We start from the raw sequence: 24,722 nt of genomic DNA, 5'->3' as shown, positions 1-24,722 counted from the left end.
CTTATACAGGTCTTGGGGTGGGTTTGGGTTAAGGCCTTTTCACACTGCACTTGGTTTTCTCTGTGTTCACCTCGGGGTGGGGCGCAGAGATGACGACACCACTGTGCAATCTTGCTATATTTGGAAGTGGTTGCTTAGCGCCTCCCAAAAACTTGCCTGGAGGCTTTTACCATTGGTTTGGACATGTAGCATTCACCTGTACTTAGCGTGGTGGGGATCTCCATCCATTGCTGCGTCCTCTTAACCACATCCTGGTATGCTACATCTTATGTCCCGAAGCTTGGGACACTGGGATGCCACATTTATTACTACTCCCACCATTTTCTCCATGATGTTTACGCTACACATCCGGCAAAATCTTTTGCTGTTAGCGTTCTAATATCACTCCGCCATTGGATGCGCTGTTTGTCATAATGACGCCGATGTTGAATTGAACAATTTACGATTTGAGGCGCATTGCCTGACGCTAACTCTAAAGGCCTTTTCACACTGCAATTAGCGCGGCACTCTACTAAGTGCAGTGTGAAAAGGCCTTTATAGTAACGGCTAGGGTTTGTGGTTAGGGTGCAAAGATGACAGCCAGAGTTTCTACAGGCAATAGACGTGCCAAAGTCACGCCAAAATAGATCACAAGGCCTGCTTGTCGTATCACGCACGATAAAGCCTGCTATCTAGCTGAAAGTCTCAATAGCGGTAAAAGAGATTGTTACTGTAGGATTGGAATATTTACTTTACATAGCGAGAACAGCTGGTGGAGGCGGTAGAGGTCGTTGTGATAAAACCACACAGCTGCCCTTCATCAACACATGGACAGACACACACTCGCATCCAACTGGACATGGGAGGAGGCTACTAACTGTGTTCAAAGTTGTCCTGTGGGTCCAATTAATACGTTGTCCTCCTTTGGAACTTGTTGGTCCTCCTTCAGAAGCGCTGCCGACGTTATCGAGATGGGATCCAAGTCGTGTTTATTTCAGCAGAGAGGAATGTGAGGGCCCGTCAGAGTCCCAGACAGATGTCAGCGCAAGTATTTAGGCTGCATGTCCTGCCAAAAGAAATGAACGTCCTGGACTGGAGCTGCAGGAAAGTACCTTTATGACAGTGGCGCGTTTTTTGGGCTGTGAAAATCAAATTCATTCATTTGCTGAACTTCAATGTGGATGAAGCGACTCAGGAGGGGTTTTTTTTTTGGTGGGAGGGAGGTGGGCCTTTTCCTTAAAATAACATTTATTTTTATAAGTGAGGACAAGATAAGAGAGCAGTCCATTTCCTCAGGCAGACCATGATTGGTTCTTTCCTCCTTGCTCCTGCAAGCAGCAGATTAGGGAAAGTGGCCCGTCTTCACTGGCGGGATTACCTGCGCATTTAATAGCATTTTAATCACATTCTCAACATTCGGGCCTCTTTTTTGGGATGCCGTCGATTTCTGATACAAACGTGAAAGTTTGGTGGGGATGTCTATCATGAGGACACCTACAAAAGAGTCTCAATAAGACATGCCTGAACAGATACAGCCATTTAGCTTTGAAGTGAAGTGCACGTTTTAAGCATTTTCAGTGGAGATGAACATTACATTGGTGCCTTAAAATACAAGTGACCTGATTTAAAAATATTTTGAGACACGAGCGCTGTATAGTGGCAGCAAACTCACTAGCAGTATTTTTGAAAGATAGCGAACAATTCTTCTGAAAAAAGTCTTCAAGCACTCTCAGTTGGAGTTTACTGTCAACTAAACATAAAACAAAGACAATTACATGTTGTGTATTTAAAACTTCAATATAGCTTTTGAGGTTAATGCTAACAAACACCCTTGACAGGCTAACAAATAGCATCAGTGCCGGGGTGTCAAAACCTTTTAAGCAACAGATATCGGATAGATTCCTTGTCTTCTGCAAAGAACGACTAATATTACTGCAGCTTATGTATTAAAGCATAAAATAATGATACACCAACTGTTGAATTCTTTACATTTTATGTAATTATTATTACTTTATGTTTACACTATTCTGTACTGTTAGGCACTGCCTGTAGGAGCCAGCAGGGACAAAATAGAACAATATTATAGAGCATTATGTTCTTACATTGCACACATTTTGTTGTGGTATTTTAGGAGGCTGGAATAGATTAGTGGCATTTCTGTGAAGTTCTACAGGGAAAGATTGTTTTGAGTCACAGGCGTGGTCACAGAACAAATTAGACTCGTACCGTGTTTGTATTTGGTTATCTTCCAACTTGTGTGTTGAGGCATTGTACATTAATATTAGAAAGCAGCAGTCCGCAAGTGTGAGTCAAGCTGTAAATAAATAAATGATCACACGCTTGCTCAGACACCCGGCTATCGCTAACAAAGCCAAAGACGTGATAAATAAACAACATGTTGAGCTTCTTCCCTGCGCTTGGATGTGTTTACTCCCAAAAGGCCCTTTTTGTCTATGTGCATTTAATTGGACAGTGTAGCTTTTGCGGTGGCTGCAGTGTGCCGATGTTTGAAGTTGATGTTTTGCCAGTGTCAGATTGTTATGCCCGATATGGACAAATGTACTGAATCTTGTTTGTTTTAAATCTAGTTAACATTTGGTTGGGAGATAATGATCAGATCGAGATGTAAGGCAGTTTGTGTGAATATGCAAGAATGGATGCAATTTAAGTACATACATGGGGTGAAAATATAGAGCATTGTAATGACAAATGCATGTAGTAATGGGTTAGCTCATTGTTGTTAACTCACATATAAATGCGTTCACCTCAACTTCTGTGTCCTACAGGGGAAACTGCCGAAACAAGTGAGGATTAAGTGGGGTTTTTTTGCCTCTTAAGTGCTCTCGCTATAATTTAATACAAACAAGTTCAACAAAAATGGGAAAAAAAGAGAAAAGTTGCGAAGTAAAATATCAAAGTAAAATACAAACAAATATGAAGGACTTACTGAAAAAAATAAATAAATAAAAGAATGGAAAATGTTAGTTCTGATTTTCATGTGCCCCAGTACTCTTTGGAAATGACAAATACATACACTATTATTATGATTCTTCTAATTTAAAAGAGAACATTCTTGTTGTAGTCATCATCCATTCTCTTAAATTTTGTAATTTTTTAAATGCAACTATTTTCTTGCATTATCATAACGTTCTTAGAATATTACTTGAATACTACTTGTAAACAGTTTTTGTTGTTGTTGTTGCATTTTTTCAAAAAATAAAACATGCTGCTATTGTTACTGATTTTCCAAAAATATGTAGCTTATTTGTTTAATCTTTTTTTCTTGGAAAGTTGGGACTTTATTCATCTAATATTCACATCACAATTATTTATATACTTTATTTCAAGGAACAGAATTTACAACTTCCATCCATCCATTTTCTCAACCGGGTCGCGGGGGAATTTACAACTTTACTCTTGAAAAAAACTATTACTATTACTATTATTATCATTCTCATTTTACAAATTTTTATAGTAAAAGACAAAATACAACTTATTTTCATAATATTATAAATTAATAAAATTTTAAAATCTTTGATTCAAGAATTTTTTTCCCACGGGAACAACTTCTTATTTATTTTTTCCAATTAGAACTTTTAAAATTTTCTTAATACTGTATTATGAATTTTTTTTTCTCCGAATACAGCTGAACATTATTTATGCCATTATGACAATGGCATACTGTAATTCCTACTGACCATGATATAATATTACAATTATAATTACAATATTTAGGATGCCCTATTTGGACATTTGTTATAATTTTGATGTTGTCATTCTCATGTTCTCATGTTATGTATTGTGCGCATTACTTTGCATTCTGGTTTTACCGGTGTTACGAGCTTGTAAATAGTAGCCACTTGCTTTCACTCCTTCAGTCGACTTGAAATAAAGTCCATGATCGGATGCCTGACTTTTGACAAATAGCAGGTCCAGCTTGTGCCTGATAGGTGGCATTGCATGTAATCAAGATCAACAAATGAGTGTTAAGCTGCATTGTGCTTGTGTGGGAGCTGCCTGGGCGAGCAAGCACGGCCTTTCGCTGGAGATCTTCCTGATTACAGCATGAAATGACTCACAGATTGTAGAGCTTGCGCTCACACATACACACGAGCACACACACGCTGACCTCCTGCTGCTGCATGCAGGTTTGTATGAAAAAACTTTCTGTAAACTGCCAAAAGACAGTCAGGCTTCGAATAAAACATACGCATTTGTGCGCTCACACCTCATTCTGTAAAGCCTCTCGGCCAAGGGGAGACTATAAATTAACCCTCTGCGTTGTATAAACTGCCAACCGCTTGGAGAAGAGTGAGCTACGAGCCACTTACACAATCCAAACACATTAATAAGAAGTGAAAGTTTTGCCAATATAATATGAGTTAATCCCTCCAACAGGGAAAGAATTTAGCCCACCGCCCGCTTTAGCGAGCAGATAGCGGAGCTGTCCTGCTGAGGTGATAATTGTGATCTCCATGTATCAATTGGAACACATTCCGCGAGAATAATCACTATCATCCCAGTCATCGGATAACCCTCAAGTGGGATATTTGTCGAGGTACAGCATCCCTACTAACCCTTTGCCAAATTAATCGATAATTATTTTGATACTCGATTAATCTTTTAGACTTTGAAAAACATAAAATTGTTCAAATATTCTGAATTTCAGCCTCTCAGCAGTAAATATTCTCTAATTTATGCTGTTCTTAATGAAAGCAGACTGATTATCTTTGTATTTCATCAAAACAAGAAAATTGCAAACATATACTTTTACCTTAGAAAACAATGATCACTATTTTTGCATATATCCTCACGATATGGACCAAATAAAGGGATGGCTAATCAATAGAGAGAAAAAAAATCCTCCATCATCATCGACTAATTGAAAAACACGCTAAACACACAATCAATCAATCATGTATTATAGTTATTTTATCTGTTTTTGTTTGCTCTTTTTTTAATGTATTTTTTTAGATAGACTATCAAGGCAACAGTTTAGGATTTTTCATGATTTTGGGGTGGTCCACAGCCCTGTATCCCACTACTATAAATCCGCCCCTGCCCCGAGTAGAACTCCATATTCAGAACCAAACCAAGACTAATTGGTAATAAGATGAACTTTTTTAAGGCAGTGTTTACTTAAGGATATTAAATCATTAATGTGATGTGTTCACAAATCAGTAACTTGACAGTAGAGTAAAAAGGTACAAAGTGGGCGGTAATTTTTGGGCTTTGCAGTATTTTGAGGAAAACATACACACATGCTGTTAGAAACACCTGGTAGCTTAAAAAACAAAAAGAAAAATGTCTTCTTTATTGCATGCTGGAGCCGGACAAAAACAGACGATCAGCAGTTTTGCCGACGCTTTTTCGTTTTGGATGAAGCCCTCCGAGGCATAATTGGATAAAAGAACCCCTTACTGAGCTGTCACAGACCTTCACTCTGGATTTTTAAACAACTTGACAGCTTCTGTGAGAACGACTCTCCCCGAGATCCGCAAACATCTCTCAATTAATTTACAACAACAACCACAATATTGCAACACGTGAAGGATATAATGAGATCCGACTCAAAGGCCTCATTATTTTTTTACACAGAAATCCTGCCAAATTAAAAGTCTGGTGTTTATATAATTTTGCCTTTTACACGCAACCCAGCGTACGAGAACACACTATGTGCCCTTTCACGCAATTGGAGGACAGGACAAGTGAATGTCAGGTTTTACAAGTAACACCTTACACATTCCACTTTTCATTTTCACGCTGGCGGAGAATATCTTCAGGATGAACTCTTTTCCATGACTCGTGTCAGTGCCAGACAGCAACTTGAAAAAAAGGGCAGAAAAACAAAAGCTATTTTGATAAAGCATTAAAAAAAATGGGGCTACTGCCACAGACTTATTATTTTAATTTAACAATCAGTTTATTATTGTGGTTGTACTTTAAGTCTCTTGCCAGTTTTAAATGAGAGCATTATTTTCTTATGTCAAACTCATTGTAGCTGTGAGCGTTTATTTACTGCAGCGAGGATGAGGTGTCTATCACTGGTTAGACTTGTCAAGCTATATCTGGAGCCTTTTTTAACCAAGTGGTTTTGACGCTAATATTATTTTGCTTTTGTGACAACTCACACTATAACACTAAAAAAACAAGTCTGAAAAAGGGCTTTCCACAGCAAAATGATCATTTATTTTAAAATAAGAAACACAGCACGAGAAAGGCTGACTTGTGGCTCGCGCTAAATGTCGGTGGTGTTTTTACATGGCATGTTCTCAAGTCACACAATTAACTAATTGTCATCTTTTCTAGAGGTGGGCATTCCGCCAATATTGACGGAAGGTCCGTCAATGATGGATGCCCGTTTTGGTGACGATTAACGAGAAACTTTAAAAAGTGACTATCATCCATCAATGTAATCATCAATCACAGGGTCACTACTGACTGAAGGACTCCCGTTTAGTATTTATTGTTACAACCATATCCCACACACCATAGCAGGGGCGACAAACTGCGGTCTTCGAGGGTCGGAGTCCTGCAGGTTTTAGAGATTTCCCTACTCGAACTGCAGCTGATTCCAATTAACAGGATCGTTATCAGGCTTATGCAGAGCTTGCTGATGAGCTAATCATGAATCAGCTGAGTGTAAGAAGGGAAATATCCAAAACCTGCAGGACTCTGGAACCTCGAGGACCGGACCATGCCATCCCTGCACTATAGCATTTTCACAGAAAATTGTGTGAAAACGCTGCGGGGTAATCAATGTACCCAAAATTCCGGACTATAAGGCGCATCTAACTATAAGCCGCGCTAGCTAAATTTGGGGCATACTCAAGATTGTTACATTTATAAGCTTCACCTGAATGTAAGCTGCAGGTGTTTTAATGTTACCGCACCTGTATATAAGGGTTCCCTCAACCACAGAAGGGATTGTCGGGACTGAGATGACAAAGCGTCCCATTTATTAACGTCAGAACAGCTTTATTGTGACAAGTTGCCAGCAGCAGTGCATGCAGCTGTCCACATATGACATTTTCGACACACATGTTTCTTTTTCTCAGAATAGACAGCGCAGATGTACATTTTAAGACTTGGGTAAGTAAAAATTTAGACATAGGATGAAAATATGGGTGTTTTTAAGACATTTAAGGCCTAAAATGTAAGTTTATGAATTTTTGACTTTTTAAGACATTTTTAGAACCCGCGGTAACCCTGCTATATGTTTTTGTTTACAATGAATGAGTTAAATTATAAAGAAAAAGAATGTATCCGCTAAGGCTCACAGACAATAATAATGCATCAATGTCACCAGTTGTGGGTTTCAGAGATTTATTTGTGCGGTGTGGTGAACAGTGGCATGTATCCAGGCAACACAGAATGCCGGACAAACCGACATTTGTTTCCCTGCACATATATGTGTCATCCATGCTGTTCATCACTAGCAGATTTATTGTGTGTGTGAGTGTGTGCGTGTTATTCCAGGGGAAGTCCACACCCCGGCTAAATCTCCCAGTGGGGAGGGAGGGCTCTGTTTTAACCCGTTAACCCATAACCGCTTCCTCTAAGGTAGCACAACCTTAAAACCACCACAACCAACATGGCTTCTTCCCACTTCCAAGTGCATTGTCAGGCATCCCAAAAGCAATGAACTCTGAACCTACAGCTGACTATTAACAGCACCCCCGTGTGTAATTTGCTCTTTGAAACTTCCACAACTTGTGCCAAAATAAGAGAGAGAGAGAAAAAAAAGTGCCTTTTCAGACACTGTGCGTGCATGTGGGCCAAAGAAATCATTGAATCAACGTTTATTTAGAAATCAACCCGGGACAAAGGCCGCACACTCCTGTCTGGTAGACGTGAGGCCAAGTCGTCCACACCCTGCAGAAGGAAAAGGATGGTTTCCGAGGGAGATAATGTGGCATCATTATTGTCTGAGAATGTACATCATGGGAATGAACGGAAATGAAAAAGGAATTTATCAAAACGTTACGTTTTTATAAATTTATTTCCAGGAACTTGTCAGAAAAGTATATTTACTTTTCAGATGGGGTTCAGTTTTCGTGAATGAGGATAAGCGGTATCAAAACTGTATGGATGGACAACAAAAAAAAGAACAGATACATCATGCGCCATCACTGATGACACGGAATGCTAAGCTAGCGATTTTGCATGTGTGTTTAAGACCAAACAATGACATATTGGGATAATTGGCATAAGAAGATGAACGGATGCTTGATGTGGTACCCTTCCATTAAATAACCCTCAAATCAAGCCAATTCCTATAAATTCGCCTAATTCCCACAGATAAATTCCAATCTAATTGGCTTATTTTATTTATTTATTTAGGGCGGAATCTATACAGCCAAGTCAAAAAATAGGAAGATTCCAGTTTTCTTGATTCAACATTTGCAGATGACTCACTTGGATAATTGACAACCTTCACAGTCATAAATAGATATTTCCAAAATTCCCCAATTTAACTTCCAATGAAAATTTACCACATATTTTGTATTCCTTTGTAGTCATATATTGGATGGAGCTGGGCACACCAATATGATTATAGTCCATAAATCAAGATAACATTTCAAAGAAGGGCTTTTAAGCAAAGCATACTTTACTTGCAGTCACCTTCATGGATACATAAGTTAGCCTGGACTGCCACAGCTGCTTCATTCCCCAACGAGGCTGTGATCATTCAGCGAGTAATTCGGAAAATATATTCCACAAGAATCATATCCATTATATTGCCGCTTTCGAGTCACCTTTGAAGTAGAGAACTGGAGATGGGAATAGCGTCTTGTGTCTCAATTTGCAGTTTGGAAAAGTGGAGACGGCCGCCTCGGGAGTGTTTTTCTTATTATTGCTATTAACTCACTCAGCTTTTTATGGCACGCAAACACAGTGGAACTGCTTTGACAATGTTGTACCATTTGAAGTTTTACAGAAAAAATAGGGCTAAAAAATAATAATAATAGGCTTTTAAGTGGTCATTAATCATGATGTCAAAAATATTTTATGAGACTTCAGAAAATGTCTTCAAGGACATTTTTGAGAATTCATAAAATTTCAAAAGAATCTTGGAAAATAACTGATTGCAGCAAATCCTGTCAGACTTTAGCAAACCTCATGAGACATCAGAGGGTTTTATTTATTTATTCATTTATTTTGAAAATCCAGTCAATCTTAGCTCAAATGCCATCACATTTTACAAAACTACACAAAATATGGATAAAAAGTTAGGCAAATACTGTGTGACTTCATTTTCAAATTTTTCCGACTTGATAGAAAGGTTGTGTGACTTTAAAGAAAGTTGTGAGAGTTATTATAATTTCTTTAATCTTGTGAAAATCAAGCAAATCTTATGAGACTTCAAGAGATCTTGGGAAATTGCATCAAATCTTGTGAGACTTCAGAAAATCTCATGAGCCTTCACGCAATATTAGGAGATTCAAGTCGAATTTTGTGAGACTTCAGAAAATATAAGACGTTACAGCAAATCTTGTGAGATTTCAGTACATTTTGTGAGACGAAGAACATTCTCAGACTGCAGAAAAATTGTGACAATTCATAAAATCTTGTATGTGAGATTCCAGTAAATCTCAAATGACTTCAGAGACTATTGTTCAATCCAGATAGACTTCAGAAAATCTCATTGTGGCAATTTAGAAAATATTGTGACATTCAAGAAAATCTTCAGAAAATCCTGTAAGACTCCAAACAACGTTTCGAGAATTCACAAACTATTGTGAGATTCCAGCAAACCTCATGAAACCATCTCTTGGGACTTGTTTATCTTATTAAAATGTATTGTTCAATTTTGTTTGTGTGTGTGCGCTTTGTAGGGCTTGAACAGATAACTGGCATTTCCAATCATTTCATTAAGTAAGTCAAGGTACCGCTAAATATCTACGGTATCTATCCATCTATCTACAGACACACAGTTGCTGAGGGGCCCTTCCCACTGAGCTGAGGGCCCCAATTAGAAGTGAGTGGTCTGTCCCTCTAGGGGCAAGCCTGCAGTCCAACACACACACGCAAACACACGCACCCGCTCGCAAACACACGCTCGGAGTGCACTGAGAGTTCAAGAGCGCTGGATTCAAGGGGAGTGGACACATTTTGGAGAAAAGTGCTCACCGGATCAGACGGGATCGCTTTCGTGTGTTTGGAGTCGGGAGGAAGGCGAGTCAGCTGTTGCTGCTGCTCTTTCTCTTTCTTTTTTTCTCAATTTTGACTTTTGAGCGTGTGCACAAGGGGAAGGAGCAGAGCGGCGGTGCATTCAGGTGTGGCACGGACGGGCATGTGTCGCCTGTGAGAGAGGCAAAGTTGAACACAGGTAAGATGCAGGATTGATGATGTTACTTGATGTACATGGAGTTGTAAAAATCAACACATTTGACTGCATCTTATTGCATTTTTTTTTTTTGCATTATTGCACAAGCTCACTAAACCATGATAAGACCAAACTGATTGTTTTGTTGTCTTCAAACTTTTCTACCAACTTTTAAAGGGTCAAACATGACTTCTTTTCTGTCATTAACATTTTTGTAATGACAGTGTTGTTTGTAAACACATTTTGTCACAGTTCAAAGGAAAACCTCAAAACAAAACAAAGACTCAGAATGTGTTTTGTGTCTTTTCTGTATGTTTTTATCCAGAATTAAAAAAATATATAGTTTTGTGTGTGTGTTTCCAAAGAAAATGTTAGAAAAGTCTTTTACCTTTAAATCCCAAACTCAACTACTTTTTTCAGTTTTTTGCGCATAAAAATGTGTTTTGTGTCAATACCCCCCCCCCCCCAAAAAAAAAAAAAAAAAAACGACAACAGAACTAAAACACTTCTTTGTGTTTGGGACAAGTAGTATTTGAGATTTGTTTTTATCTGAACCTCGATAAAAACAGCTTTTGACATTGCAAATTAATCATTTTAAGCCCCAAAATGAGCCAGCTCAGAAGTCAGAAATCATACAAATTAAGGAATTATATATAATTTGACAATTATAATCAAAATATAATAATGTGCTTTAGTAATGTGCTTTTAAAAATTTCATTTAAAGAACAATACATTTGAAAATGTGTTGAAAAGTGTTTCTAAATGCATGTCAACAAACCGCAACTGAATTAAACACAAATATTTTGGTAGGGACCAAAGCCGTTTATTTAAGTCAACGGTTACCTGTTGCATAACCTACATATTGGGTGCTTTATGGCTCATCAACATGCATGTTTATTGTTTACTTTGTGCAGGTTCATTAAGAATTCTGCAATTAATCTATTAGAGATGCGATTTTGAATCGAACGTAACAAAAAAGGTGATTTGCGTGTTTGACAACAGACATGGTGATCCTAGATTTGGTGTGAACAACATTGAAAAGCAGTCATGTGTCTAAACCTGCTAAAGACATGTCAAGCTTTTTATTGGTCTCAATGTCTTCACTTTGGAAATTGACAAATGCAACTGATGCAATCTTTTGGGGTATTGTGTGACAATAAAACACACACGGTGGCATAACTGAGATTATGGGTGGGGTGGGGGGGCTAGGGGGCTCGGATATCTGAAGGCCAAATGCGAATGAAAACCCAAAACGTATCGGATGTCTGCCAATGCGAGTTCAACGTAAACACAACCTAATCTAAAGAGGGGGGGATCTACAATTAAATATGATGTAAATCGCGGCCAGTGGTGTAATATGGAGGTCACCCTCATTTTAATTCATAGGGGAAAGGCCAACTGAACACTATGCAACCTTTCATATTTGTATTATTATTGTTATTTATGTATTATTGTATGCGGGTTGTTCCATCTGTGTGCCACATTAAAATCATAAGTGGCCACTTGGACATGCACTGTAAATCCAGTTTGCTGGTTCTCATCCCTATTTCACATAGCTGGGAGTTATTTGAAGAACTATGTGAGTAGTCTGTTTTATTTACCTTTTCTATACTCGTAAAACGAAATAAGAATTTCATTGTCTGTCTATTTTTTACTATGCACATGACAACAAACACACAGTGACAGGCTCCAGCACGTTTTGATTTTTTTTTCTTTTATGAGTGCAGTGCTTCACGTTTTTTAGCACGCACATCCGCCCCAAAATACTGCTCACAGTCAGCGTGTGTCAAACATTCCACTTTGCGAGGAGCGAGTGTTGAATATTCTCTGTGCAGTGGCGCACAAAAGCAAACGAGAGACAGTTGTGTGGCTTTTGTCTAAAGGCCCCACTTTCCACTCGGTTTGGGGCTTTTCTGCAACTCCCCTACAAGGATCTTGAGGACGGTGGGGGCGGGGTGGAGGTCAGAGACTACAGAATACAGAACGTGAATTTCTTAAGATACGTTTAAGGTTTTTGACAAGTTGCCAAGAGAAAGACTAAAAAAACGACATCATCGCCGGGGTCATCCCCGCATGGCGCCCGGGTAATCTAAAATAAGGACGTGTTGACAGGTAACAACGTGCTCTGTCCTAATCCACTTTCTATTAGAGTTCTGGAATGGGAAAGAGGAGCTGGCTCTTGTCTAAGCCATTACATTTTCTCCAGTTTGGCCTATAGCAGTGGCAATTTATCCATTTATTTTTGCTCAGTCGAGTTGTACGCAAGTACGGTTTTCCCAAAAGTCCAGCCTCGTTTTACGAAGGGCACATGCACCGCAATTGTGAAGTTTGCAGAGTCCACAGTGACGAGGTGCCAATTGCTCGCAGGCAGACATTCTGTCTGGCTTTGACTGGCCTTTGGAAATAATAGCTCAGGATGCACCTTTCTGAGGCCACGTGAAAAAAAAAAATCTTTGTTCCCTTCAATCGACTTGGGTCAAAACAAGTCTGTCCTGGTGAAAACATGTTCACAGGATGTGCACAATGTAACTGTAAATTCTATGTTTCATGTCTCGATCATTACCAGTTTACAGTACTTCTACACAATTCTAACTAATTCATGATGTAAGTGTAAATCCGATGATTAAAAAAACACATCACCCCAGATTAAAGTACTTTACTATTTCTTTTAATAGCCTTCATATTTGTTAATTTACATTACCGTATTTTTTGGACTGTAAGGCGCTGAATTGGCACAAAAAGGTATTTGGCCCATAGACTTCCTACTGGATTTTGGCCAAATACTTTTTTACCCGATATACACCAGTCAAAAAAGGCATCATAAAGAAATACAAAAACATACAAGTCACTCTGGAGAACAAGTCAAATTTCTTGGGGAAATGTATTTAACAAAAACCAAGACCTGCAACAGCGGAGCTCGGACTTGCACCTGGGGTCTCCATTCCCTTTCGTGGGTGTGTTCGGAAATAAACGCCAAGAGCACTGCTTTGTTCTGACCATTCGAAACTCAGTGTGGTTCAAATGTGCCATTCGGTTATTCAGAGTGCCCCATAAAGGAGTGCCAGAGCAGAAGTTCTAGCACAAACAAACAAATTTAGAAGATAGGCTGCGTTCAGAAATGAATGAAGGAGGAGTACACACACTGTCAGAGTGACGTCAGAGTATCAGAGTGAATTTCTGAACGTTTAAAATAGTTTACTTTAAATAAACTCACACATAGCAATGTAACTAAAGGTACAGTCATGGTCGGTTATTGCACCTTTCAGCGCTGCAAATCCTTGTTGTGGCATAAGGAAGCCGGATGCTAAACTAGCGGTACATCACATTTGTTGCCATGACTACTGCTTCTGCTTTAATTTCTTCTTCTACCTTTGTTTGGTGTTTGGCAAATACTCTTAGTGCATTACAGCCACATTTTTTAGCATACTATAAAGAAGGTGGCCACCGGCTGTAATGTCTATTGTCTACTACTGTCTACTACTACTAATACTTTATATTCGTCTTCTGCTTCCATTTCTTCTTCTAATTTCTTTTGACGGTCTGTGGGTACTTTTAGTGCTTTACTACCACCTTCTGACCACCAGCGATGATGCACCAAAACCACCACCAAAAAGGAAATCAACATGTTTGGGGAGCCGAGGTTTTGGGTGACAGTTCGAGCTCTAATTTTAACATACCTTAATTTCGGGACTGTTAATCGTACTTTTTTTTTCATAGATTGGTGGTTCCTGCGATTTATACTCCGGAGCAATTTATACATGAAAAAAATATTCCAGGGGGTTATATAATTTTACAGACAGCCACAAGAGGGCACTCAAGACTTATATACTATATATACGTAATGCGACTTATACTCCAGTACGATTTATGTATGTTGTTTTCTACCTAATTATGCATTTTTGGCCTAGCGATTTATAGTCCGGAGAAAAAAAAAGGTGTACAAGTCGCACCTGATTACAAATAGCAGGACCAGCCAAATTATGAAAAAATATGGTACTACATTTTTAAACACAGTGGACTAACTGAATGACCTTGTCCATACAAAAAGTTACAATTTTTGTTTCCAAAAAGTCCCAATCCTAAACCCTTAAAATGCATTTTGCAAACCACATACAAAAATATCCATTGTGGGTATGTCCTTGGACCAAAAGAACAATAGAAGCGGACAGTGCTTGTATATCTTCCATTGCTGTTACTGTGTTTTCCTCTGGGCTGTGGACAGACAAGTGAGAGTACTTAGAGCTGTCACATCGCGCTTTCATGCCCCGCTGCTCCCATCTGCTCACCTCAGGACGGGATTAGGTTGCGCGCATACGCTCGTACATGCGCGCACATACAAATTCAGCGCGGCGCGGCTGAGGTCACGGCCTAGTCGACGTGTGTAGAGTTACTTGTTTTGTTGTCCCGTATCAGCAAAGCTTTTTGGCATTTCCATCCGCGTCTCGATTACGCGGCCATGTCTGTGTTTTCAATACAACTTTGTTTCCACTTTGGGTTGGTCCCATCTCGAGTGGTAAACAGCAGATCCAGTAACATTCCATATTTCTATTCGAACCCGCAGCCGTTGACCCGACACTGTATCACTTTCATATCAAGCCCGTTTTGCATGGACAAAGAGTTATGGATTAAACTGCCACATGATACGCAATGAGATCGTTAACAGACATGAGATTTGCCTGAAGTATTCACTGGTTCTGATTTAAGCAGGGTACACACGCACTGACAATCGTGCCAAATTTCAGCATTTTCCCTTCCATAATAACAAAGTCAACAAAGTCCTGACTGTCGGATGTCTCTAAATGATCTTGAACGATCATCCTGGGGTGTGAGACTTGTTAAGAGTGATGATTCCTCAGAGTGCTCTGCAAACTGTAGAGGACGACAATCATAATTATTATGCTGGTTCAATATTCCCGATTAACTGAGGTACACAAATGCCTACAAACAGGCAGTTGAGGAAATTCCCTGGCTTGAAATCAAAGTCACCAAAGACCCAGTGATCGGACGTCTCGGAATAATATTCCTAAGTGGTCCTGTCGTGAGTTCAGAGCAGTGTTTGTTCCACGATCTGCACACATGTACATATTCCTGATTGTTAATCATGAAGCAGGGAGACACACATCCCGACAATCAGTCCAAATATGCGTATTTTCCCTCCCCAAATTGCTATCAAAGTCAGCAAACGCCCGATTGCCAAATGTCGCTTAAAGATTACGCTGAGTGATTATCTTGTAGCGTGGGGTGTGTTAGAGTGACATTACCAACCCAATCTGCTCAGAAAACGGACAGAGACAACAACCATATGTTGAACCTCTTCAAATCCTTATGTGTGTGGTCAGCGTAGGGTAGGCCAGGTCTCTCCCACTTGAAAACTCACTTAAGATGTTAAATACCTGTGAGAGAGAAAAAGCAGACTGGCCGGAATCTGGAGGTTTGGAATTCTACCCGTATTCTTTGCTGCTATCTAGAGACGTCATTTTCCCTTCCAAAACAGAAGGAATTCTACTGGAACGTCCTCTCATGGGGGCATTCTTTGATTCTGGACACAGATTGTCCTGTGAGGTTGTTTTTTTTATTCAAAGTGATGTAATGAAATAAGTGATGCAAAACATGCAATACCGTGACTGCACTTCATAAATCCACTGCCTCCAAAAATCAGTCCGTGATCAAAAGAGCCCGCAGAATTATGATTTATAGTTTTTAATAGAATCTAAACAGCTGTGGGAAATTCTAACTTCCCTAATGGCAGTGAGTCCTGTTGAAGTTTCCATGGAAAACTCCTCGATGGCCTTATCTACTACAATGTGTTTCACTACATTGCACTCATCGCTGGTGACTTCAAAAGTCCTCTGACATTGAGATGTCCACACATTGTAATTATTTGGGCGACGTCATTTTTTATTTACGCTGATTAGCAGAAACAGGCGGACGTCGTGTAATTGCAAAGATATGCACGCACACAAGTCATGCTAGAGGTTAACATCTTAAATAAATCACATTGTGCGTGCTCCCTTGAAGTTTATGCCAGAGCTGCAAATGCTGCCAAAATTTATTTTGCATGATTGCGTTTAGTGAAGGTTTTCATTTCCATGGCCGTTCTCACATGCTTCACATCGCCTGGCAAAAGGCTAGCTATAGTATGTATACTATAGATTAGCATTAAGACCGTTTTCAAAATGTATGCCTTACCATGGTGCATACTCAGAATTCTGTACTGTATTGCCATATGCATACAAATTAGTCCATTTTATATCTTATCATTAGATTGATGTCAAATCCTTATCAACCTGCTTTGGCACATTTTGTATTTCTCACATAGCTATCTTGCTGTATGTATGTCACCACACCAATTCTTTGCGTGTTAGCCACAGATTTCAATTAAAAAAAAAAAAAGGCTACAGGACATGATGTAAAATCCTTATCTGCTTTAAACAGAAATAGATCATGACTATAAGGGATGATGTAAAATCATTCTCAATCTACGTTCACTCATTTTGTCATCTGGCTATACAGTACATTAGCATACGTATTTTTAACATCTTGTCAATCATCATTCTTCCTTATAACCTTTTGCTTTCATGTTGCCATCTTGTCAAATATTAGCATATCCACTGATAGCATGTTGGAATGCATTTGAATGTTTTTTATTAGAAATTTGGCCTGACTAAAGGCCCATCATGAAGATCTACTTTAGCACCTTGGATTTCTAATCTTTATTGTCTCTTTAGCCTTTTGAAATGGGATATTAGTCCAGGATATGACGTAAAATATTTACTGCTTTCTTCTCTTCTCTTTAATATTAGTTTTACTAATCCACTATTCATCAGGTAATAGGCTACAAAAGCAAGTTCTGAAAACTAAGACCACCTTGAAACACTTTTAAACTATCCGTTACTTCAAATTTACAAGAAAAAAAGCTAATAAAAAGCATAATGCTTCTCATCTCTAGTTATAATAAAAACAGCAGTTGTGTGGACTGGTGGCGGCCCTGTGTTTTCACTGAGACGAACTCACACCAACTCACAAGGGAGTTGTATGCTTGCTTAAACGCAAGGTTACCAAAAAGAAAACAGAAAAAAAAAACGGGTGATTGACCATTGCCAAGAAAAACAAAAAACGTCTCGAGAGTTAGCAACAATTATCCACGTTGTTACGTCTGCTCGGTGGCCGGGACTCGACAAATAGCTCGGCTAATGCACCTTGTCATGGCGAGATGGAGGGATTTGATAATGGTGTCCTCCACGGGGCACCTGGGTTGTTGCTAACTGCCTCATTAGGGGTGGTCTGTGTGTGAGAATTCTCATGGCCACACAGCTTCACTGCCATCTGCCGTTTGACAACCTGCACATGGAAACGTCCTTCAGAAAAGTTTGCCTACTCTTAATTGCCGGACTACATTTTGGGATGGACCGACGGCGGGGGAAGGCCCCTCGCGACCCTGAGGTTCAACTCAAGCCATGCAGTGAGTTAGTGTTGCTCACGGCACGTTTGCTTATCTGAAAAGAAACAATCATTTTACCATCAAGAGCCCTTTCCCAAACTAGACTAGAAAAAGCTAGAAACAGACTTAATTCTGGTGGAAGAATCAAGTCTACTCTTTTTTGTGGTTGGTTCAGTGTGTTTATTGTCGCAGAAATGTTTCTGTGGGTCTTGAAGGATCAGGCAAACGACTCTAAATCAGAGGCAATATGAGGAACCTTGCTTTGAAAACAGTTAACCAACATCCACAAAAAAAAACATCCAGTGGGGGCTCACCCCAACGAGGACAGGCAGTACATAAAATGGATGGATGGACAATTGTGGCTCTCAAATCATTATAAACAAATCCCTCTTTTCCCTCCACTGCGCAGGAAACCAGAATGTTGCAAAACCACTGTTGGCATTGGCGATTGTTGCGTTAAAGAAAAGAAGAAGAAAAAAACCCAGTAGCAAGAAGGGTTGGAAATGTTACGAAATATACAGCAGCTCTGGAAAAAATTAAGAGACCCCCCCAAAAAAACCAACAACAACAGACTTTTGTTTTAGTGTTTTGTTTTTCATTTTCTCCATATAAATCTTCTAAAATGCAAAATTAGAGAAACCAATAACTTTGCAGTGGTCCTTAGAGCTGTAGTTGAAGACAAGATGTTCGTTCCATTTGCTTGCTTGAAACAGTCACACTCACCAAAAATAAAAGCAGCACATATTTATATTTTAAGTTTGATTTTAAGACTTTGAGGCCAGTCAGAGCCTGTGGACATGATGTGGTCCGCGGGCCGTACCTCACCCAGGTCTATTTTATAAGGCAGCACTATGCCGGCGTCTGGCTTCAAATCTGCCACGGTTGTCATCAAGTTTGTTTACTGTCGCCCCCCGCCCCCTTTCTCTCCCAAAGCCCATGTGCAAGCCGCTCTGCCAAAGACAACAGGGGGGTCTCCAGGCTGGAGCTGCCAGGAAACACTTGAGTTTGTTTAACTCGCATGGCACAGAGCGGCGTGCGTCTCTACCCCTGCTGTCACTCTTCATATATTTTATTGACTCTCAAACTGGATAGACTTTATCTTTTCCAGCCAAATTACATCAGAGTTTTTTTTTTTAATGCTCCTTTATTTGAGGGCCGGCATCTGCAACAAGGCTGCTAACTTACTTTTGCGACACTGGGTATAAAGTTATGATTTGTTGTAGTCCCACAGAAGCGTGTAGACCTTCAAAATGTGACTGTCACATGTAAATCGGGATTACACCAATTATAAACAGAAGTATGAGTCAAGAAGGAGATTTCAACAGGTATGCGGACTGAGAAATAGACATAGTGGAAAGTCAGAAATAAATGATGTTCATTGAGTGATTCATAATTTGTTATATAATTTGTTCATATTAAAGCTCTGCCAGTTCCCAGATTTCAACTCATCACTTAAAACATATTTTTTTTACAGAATATTCCTCTGTGTAGGATGAACCACATACCTCTTTGGACAGTTTCACACACACTCCAACTTCTTCTTTGGCTTTGTTGTGAGTTGTTGTGGTGGTAGTGACATTAAGGCAGACGTGGGTGGAAAGGAAGCAGAGAGTCAAGGCTGGAATGCAGGATGTACTCAAAACAAAATGTAATTGTTTTCCACAAATAAAAGCATGTGGAAGACCAACAATACACTAAAGTAGCAAATCAAAACTAGGAATGGACTCACAAAAATGATAGGAAGTGACATGAACACCAACGAGAAAAAAATGAGAGGCTGGAGGGAGCTGATTGGCTTAGACAAGGGACCGATGACAACAGGTGGAAACTAACCCTAATGAGCAAGACAAGTAAACGACATATGAGGAAATGAGACATAACATGTATCGAAACTAAACGTAATCTGAAAAATAAGAACAGATTAGGACAGGCTTGGATTAAACCATAGGTATCAAACTCTGGTCCTTAAGGATGAACTCATCAGCAAGCTCTGCAGAAAATTGATAAAGATCCTGATCATTTGATCAGGTGACTTGGAGGAGAGAAACTTCTAAAACATGCAGGATAGTGGCTCTGGAGGACCGGATTTGGACACCCTAGTCAGAGGTCATGTCTATAAAAACATGGGTAGATCACACAAACATTGTTCTATGCGTTTTGGCTGACAAAATCCTAACAGGGTGCTTAAAACTGAATGGACAGTTTGTGGCTTCTTCAAGAGCAACATATAACGAAGTTGCACTATTCAGACATACAAATGCTGACTTGAAATATAGCGTACAGTTTATAGGCCTAGATATAGAACTTATCTCTCACTATACTTGGTATTCAGAATGTGCTATCAAGGTGGCACATTTTAAGGCTTCTGATTGGCTAAATAGCTATTGCCATAAATGAGATTTGTTTTGGTCCCTGAGCGGAGACAAAAAAAATAAGTCTTTTTAAGTGCAAAGAGGTTCGGTTGGATTCACGTTCTCTATCACACTCAGGCAACCACTGCTGATCCGCCATCCGTCAGGCACAACTCTGTATCTATGTTTGTAACCCCCGCAGGTGTTAGGGTGTCTCAATTTGTCATCTTATCTAAACATCAGTGTGTTAATCGGGGTCTAATCCTCTCCGGTTTATTACTACAGTGCCTGATACGATAGCCCTCATTCAGTGTAACCGACTCAACTTTCAAATAGCGCACGGCAAGGCAGGACATGGAAAATAAACAAAAAGTCAAGTGGGGGAATGGACACTCTTGCCAAGATGCCATTGAACATTGTAATCTTTGTGTGTGGGTGCGAATGAATGAATGCATTCATAATGTCATCTCCTTTGTAATTAGTTTGACACAAGAAGGCCGAGAAGAATATTTCCGATGACTCCAAACTGGAACGGTGTGCTTGCTTAGAGCACATGAGACACGAGCGCTACATCGCCGCTATTAGTTTGGCTTGACTTTGTTCACGCGGTCATTGAGAGGCTAATTATGTTACAAGAGACGGAAGGCGGGAAGAAATCAGGGAGATGTAGCAATGAGAAGCTAAGGGGGAGGACAAGAGGGATGCTTGAGGTTCATGAAGCACTTCATTGTTTGTCGGGTTCATTAGTGGCTCAGATGGCTGTGAAATGAGCCGGAACTCAGGTTTGATCAACCGGGCGGGTGTGTAATTAAACTTGGTAATTCAATACATTCAATACATTCAACCTGCTGCTGGAATAGATCACTTCCTCCTTGAAGTGGAAAACAATTGCTCTTATGGAGGTTGGAAGTTGGAGTGGTCGATACACAAAATTACAGAGCTAATGATTGAGCAGTGATGTGAAATGTATCGCTTGAATAACATTTGTTGATCAAAGTTTACTCTGGCAATAATAGTTGAGATGAAAGAGGCTGTGATTGTTAAGAGTAAAGCGTCCACATTTTAACAATAAACATCAGAAGTCCAGCTGGACACCGCTTCAAACATTTATTACCGCACTCATTTTAAGTGCATTACTTGGTTCAAACATGAAGGAAATTGGGGATGAGTAGTTGTAAATGATTTACCAACAGTCCCTACTTTTTTGCTCACCATTAATTGACACTTTCCCCTAAGACATGCAATTATCAAATGCCCGTCTTGAAATAAACGGCATCTTTATTATACGTCTTTTGATCCATCCAGCCCTTTTTGGGGGCCTCAACAATCCTCAAAAGTCCCCAGTTTGTTGAAGCATGTGTATTCTGTCCCAAACACACCCACCAATTATTTTCCTTTCAAATTGCATCAGTTTACTAAATTTAACAACCCCCGTAGTTGTCTGGTCCTCTGAAGTTGTGGCTTCTACGGAGCCTCTAAATGGACATGGTGGGGTGGGGGACTTTGAAATATGTTTCTCATTAGGACAAGGAACTTCATTGTCTAACGAGAAAACGTTCTTGTTCTAATGAAAAACTTTTTTTTTTTGTTAGAAAGTGAAAGTTTTCACGTTAGGACGAGAAAGCAGCATGCGTGGATGGGAGACGCTATAACTACTTTTCAGTTTGTGCTTCTGCATGAAAAAGGACATTGTTGCTTTACTTGCAAATTAAGTTGTCATTTTCACACAGAATCACAAGCTGAAATATAGTGATAGGGTCTCCCGTGCACGCATGCTGCTTTCTCGTTCTAACGTGAAAAATTTCTCATTCTGACAAGAAACTTTCTCATTCTAACAATGACAAAGTTTTTCTTTTGTCGTCTTAATGAGAAAAATCTTTCTTTCTTTTTATTCTTTTCTCCTAAGTCATTTAGGGACTCCGTATCTTTCAGACTCTGATGACCACTAAAATATTTTTTATTCCGTCTTCAGTGCAGCCCGGGTTGAGCACCCCTGTTGTAGAGTATTACAGAAGCCACCAACAGAAAAGCTGAAAGTGCAGTGACCAAGTTCAGTCTTACTTCATTTGTAAGTAGAGATGGGCCAGTACATATCTTTTACAGATAAACATGCCCGTCCCATCTTTTGATATGAAGTGCAGTAGTGGGTGGAGCTGAATGAACACAAGTACTGAGTGAAAAACAGTCTAATCAGAGATTAGAAGACTGCTTCGACCAGCTAATCCTGCACGGTAGGGGAAGATTTGTTTTGTTTTTCTTTTTTTTCTTTCAGAGCTCAGTATTGTTCATTCAGTAATTTTACCGATTTGACATGTCATCATCATTGCTCTCTCTTTTTATTTTTTTTATTTATTTTTTAGATTTGTTTTGTTTTGGCATAATTCCAATATTCCAATGTGAGTACAGTTATAGGCATTTGAAATGTGAGTTTTTGGTCTATACCACGGAGCAGGTGTCAAACTCAAAATGACATGTGGAACAAACAATAAAGTAGCAATTTTGGAAAAAAAAATCATACAGTAATTTGAACAATAAATCAACAAAGTATTTTCCTTGACTTCTGATCTCAGAACTAGAAATCACAAGTAAATACAATGAGACGATTAAACATTTATCTGGTTTCACAGTCTTAAGGGCTTTCTGGGGCAAGCTTCAACTACAAAGTGGACCACGACAAAAATGAGTTTGAAAGCCATAGTCTATGCAAATGCCCAGATAATAGTATGCTGTGACTCAATCGTGTTACTATTAATCATGCCCGTTCCTACCTCGCCCCGAGTATCACAAGAACAGTTTCTTCCACGTCACCCCATGTTCACTCATTTGTCCATTTATCATAATACAAAAAACTTGTGAGTCTTTTCATGGCTGCCAATTCATACATCTCACTCGTCCCCAAGTGTGATCTAATGTCAGTGCGCCCAAGGCCTCTTTCAGTCCAACACATGATGTGGGCCATTTTTAACCGACCATAAAGGAGGAGCTGACAGCGTCATTGGCGACCGCTTGGAACTTTTGCCAAGTATCATTTAGGCGCGGAATTAAAAGAGTTATCTGGGTGAAAAGAAGATGGAGCAGGGCGAGAGTGACTGATAGTGGAGTGTAACTTATTTTGCGGGAATGACCTTTGTGTTGAGCAAACAGGTTTTAAGGCAACACAAAAGGCAAGAGCTGAGAGGTAGGATGGCTGAGGAGAGAGGGCAACATGCCTGCAGGGCTCCATGGTGAAGCCGCTCAGTGGTCACAAACACAAGTGTGTACATATCCTGCACTGGACTTAGAATAGACTCTCACACACACACACACTCACACACACACACACACACATGCATTGCTCCTCCCTGGCTTCATCCTATGCATTGGTCTTCCTCCAGGGCAGCACAGAGGGGAAATCAGACCCGTCCACGCGCCATGGAGCAAAGAGGCTCTCGCCATCCAAGTCCAAATGAAGATGGGGCTCAGCGCTGCATGTCTGGCAGCAATTATGGCAGCAAAGACAGCAGGATTAGGACACTATCCCATCCAGGAGTCCCATTAGTGGGATTGATGTTCTTGGCCATCCTCCCGCTTGGAGCGAGCATCAAACAAAGTGTCCCTCGAGTCAAACTGAGCCAGAGAGGTAAGGGATGACAAGACTGTTGATTTGTATGATAGTTTCATGTGTTTATCTTATGTGGCCACCTTTTACGACCCTTCAGTGTTTACTTCAATGTATTATTAGCAGTTTTTCTCTGTTATTAAACAATAATTTAGCATTTGGTCTTCCCATTCTTGCTTGTAAATTCTAAGTGACTACAGATGCTGCATGACAGAGAAACTAAAATACTCTTTTTCCTTTGGATTGACAGAATGGTGTGCTCACTGCATCCCTATCTGTGTAGGAAAAAGGAAAATATGAGAAATTCAACTAAACAGAAACTGTTAAATAGAAGAGAAGAGCAGTATAGAATTAATTAAGAACAATTATTCTAAAAAGATTAATGCCATTCCCAGTTTAAATTTACTGTCAAACTATACTTAAAAAAGGGGAATCACACGTTGAGTATTCAAAATAACCGCACAACTCTTATCCGCTAGCTTAATACCAACACAAAATATGAAATGATTTGCTAAGTAAATAATAAAATATTTCCTTATTAGAAAACACATTACAATATATTTTTGTTTTGTTTTTCGATGAGCCTGGAATGGATTATTGTCATTCCATTCATTTAAATTGGGAAAGATGATTCCAGATATTATGTTTTGACTTTAGAGTTTACATATAATGAATCAAGTTTTTTTTTTTTTTGATGAGGCACATGAATAAAAACACACAATTTAATTAATCAATATACTATTAGGAAAAAAAAGAATATACAAATAATGCAACAAATAATTGAAGGCACTGTGTAATGTAGGTCTGGGTTTAAAAAAATTTAATAATCGACATCGAATACATTTTCCTTTTTGAGCCTGATATCGATTCATGGTTTTATGAATCCATCCATCCATCCATTTTCTTGACCACTTTTCCTCACAAGGGTCGCGGGGGTGCTGGAGCCTATCCCAGCTGGCTTCGGGCAGTAGGCAGGGTACACCCTGAACTGGTTGCCAGCCAATCACAGGGCACACAGAGACA

At 39.5% G+C, this 24,722-nt stretch overlaps 1 protein-coding gene across 1 annotated transcript in view; it reads left to right on the top strand.

The window, feature by feature from the left end:
• The first annotated feature begins 10,113 nt into the window (after nucleotides 1-10,113).
• sema3d (sema domain, immunoglobulin domain (Ig), short basic domain, secreted, (semaphorin) 3D) overlaps nucleotides 10,114-24,722 on the top strand; it is a 46,737-nt gene continuing 32,128 nt past the window's right edge. Inside the window, exons 1-2 of the mRNA XM_077568666.1 lie at nucleotides 10,114-10,312; nucleotides 23,476-23,720. Of these exons, the coding sequence (XP_077424792.1) occupies nucleotides 23,513-23,720 (208 nt within the window). The 5' untranslated portion in view covers nucleotides 10,114-10,312; nucleotides 23,476-23,512. The remainder of the gene's footprint in view (nucleotides 10,313-23,475; nucleotides 23,721-24,722) is intronic.

The sequence above is a fragment of the Vanacampus margaritifer genome, chromosome 6 (assembly GCF_051991255.1).
Source record: "Vanacampus margaritifer isolate UIUO_Vmar chromosome 6, RoL_Vmar_1.0, whole genome shotgun sequence".
Classification (NCBI taxonomy): domain Eukaryota; kingdom Metazoa; phylum Chordata; class Actinopteri; order Syngnathiformes; family Syngnathidae; genus Vanacampus; species Vanacampus margaritifer.
The sequence above is the reverse complement of the archived record's forward strand: the minus strand, read 5'-3'. Positions and strand labels throughout refer to the sequence as shown.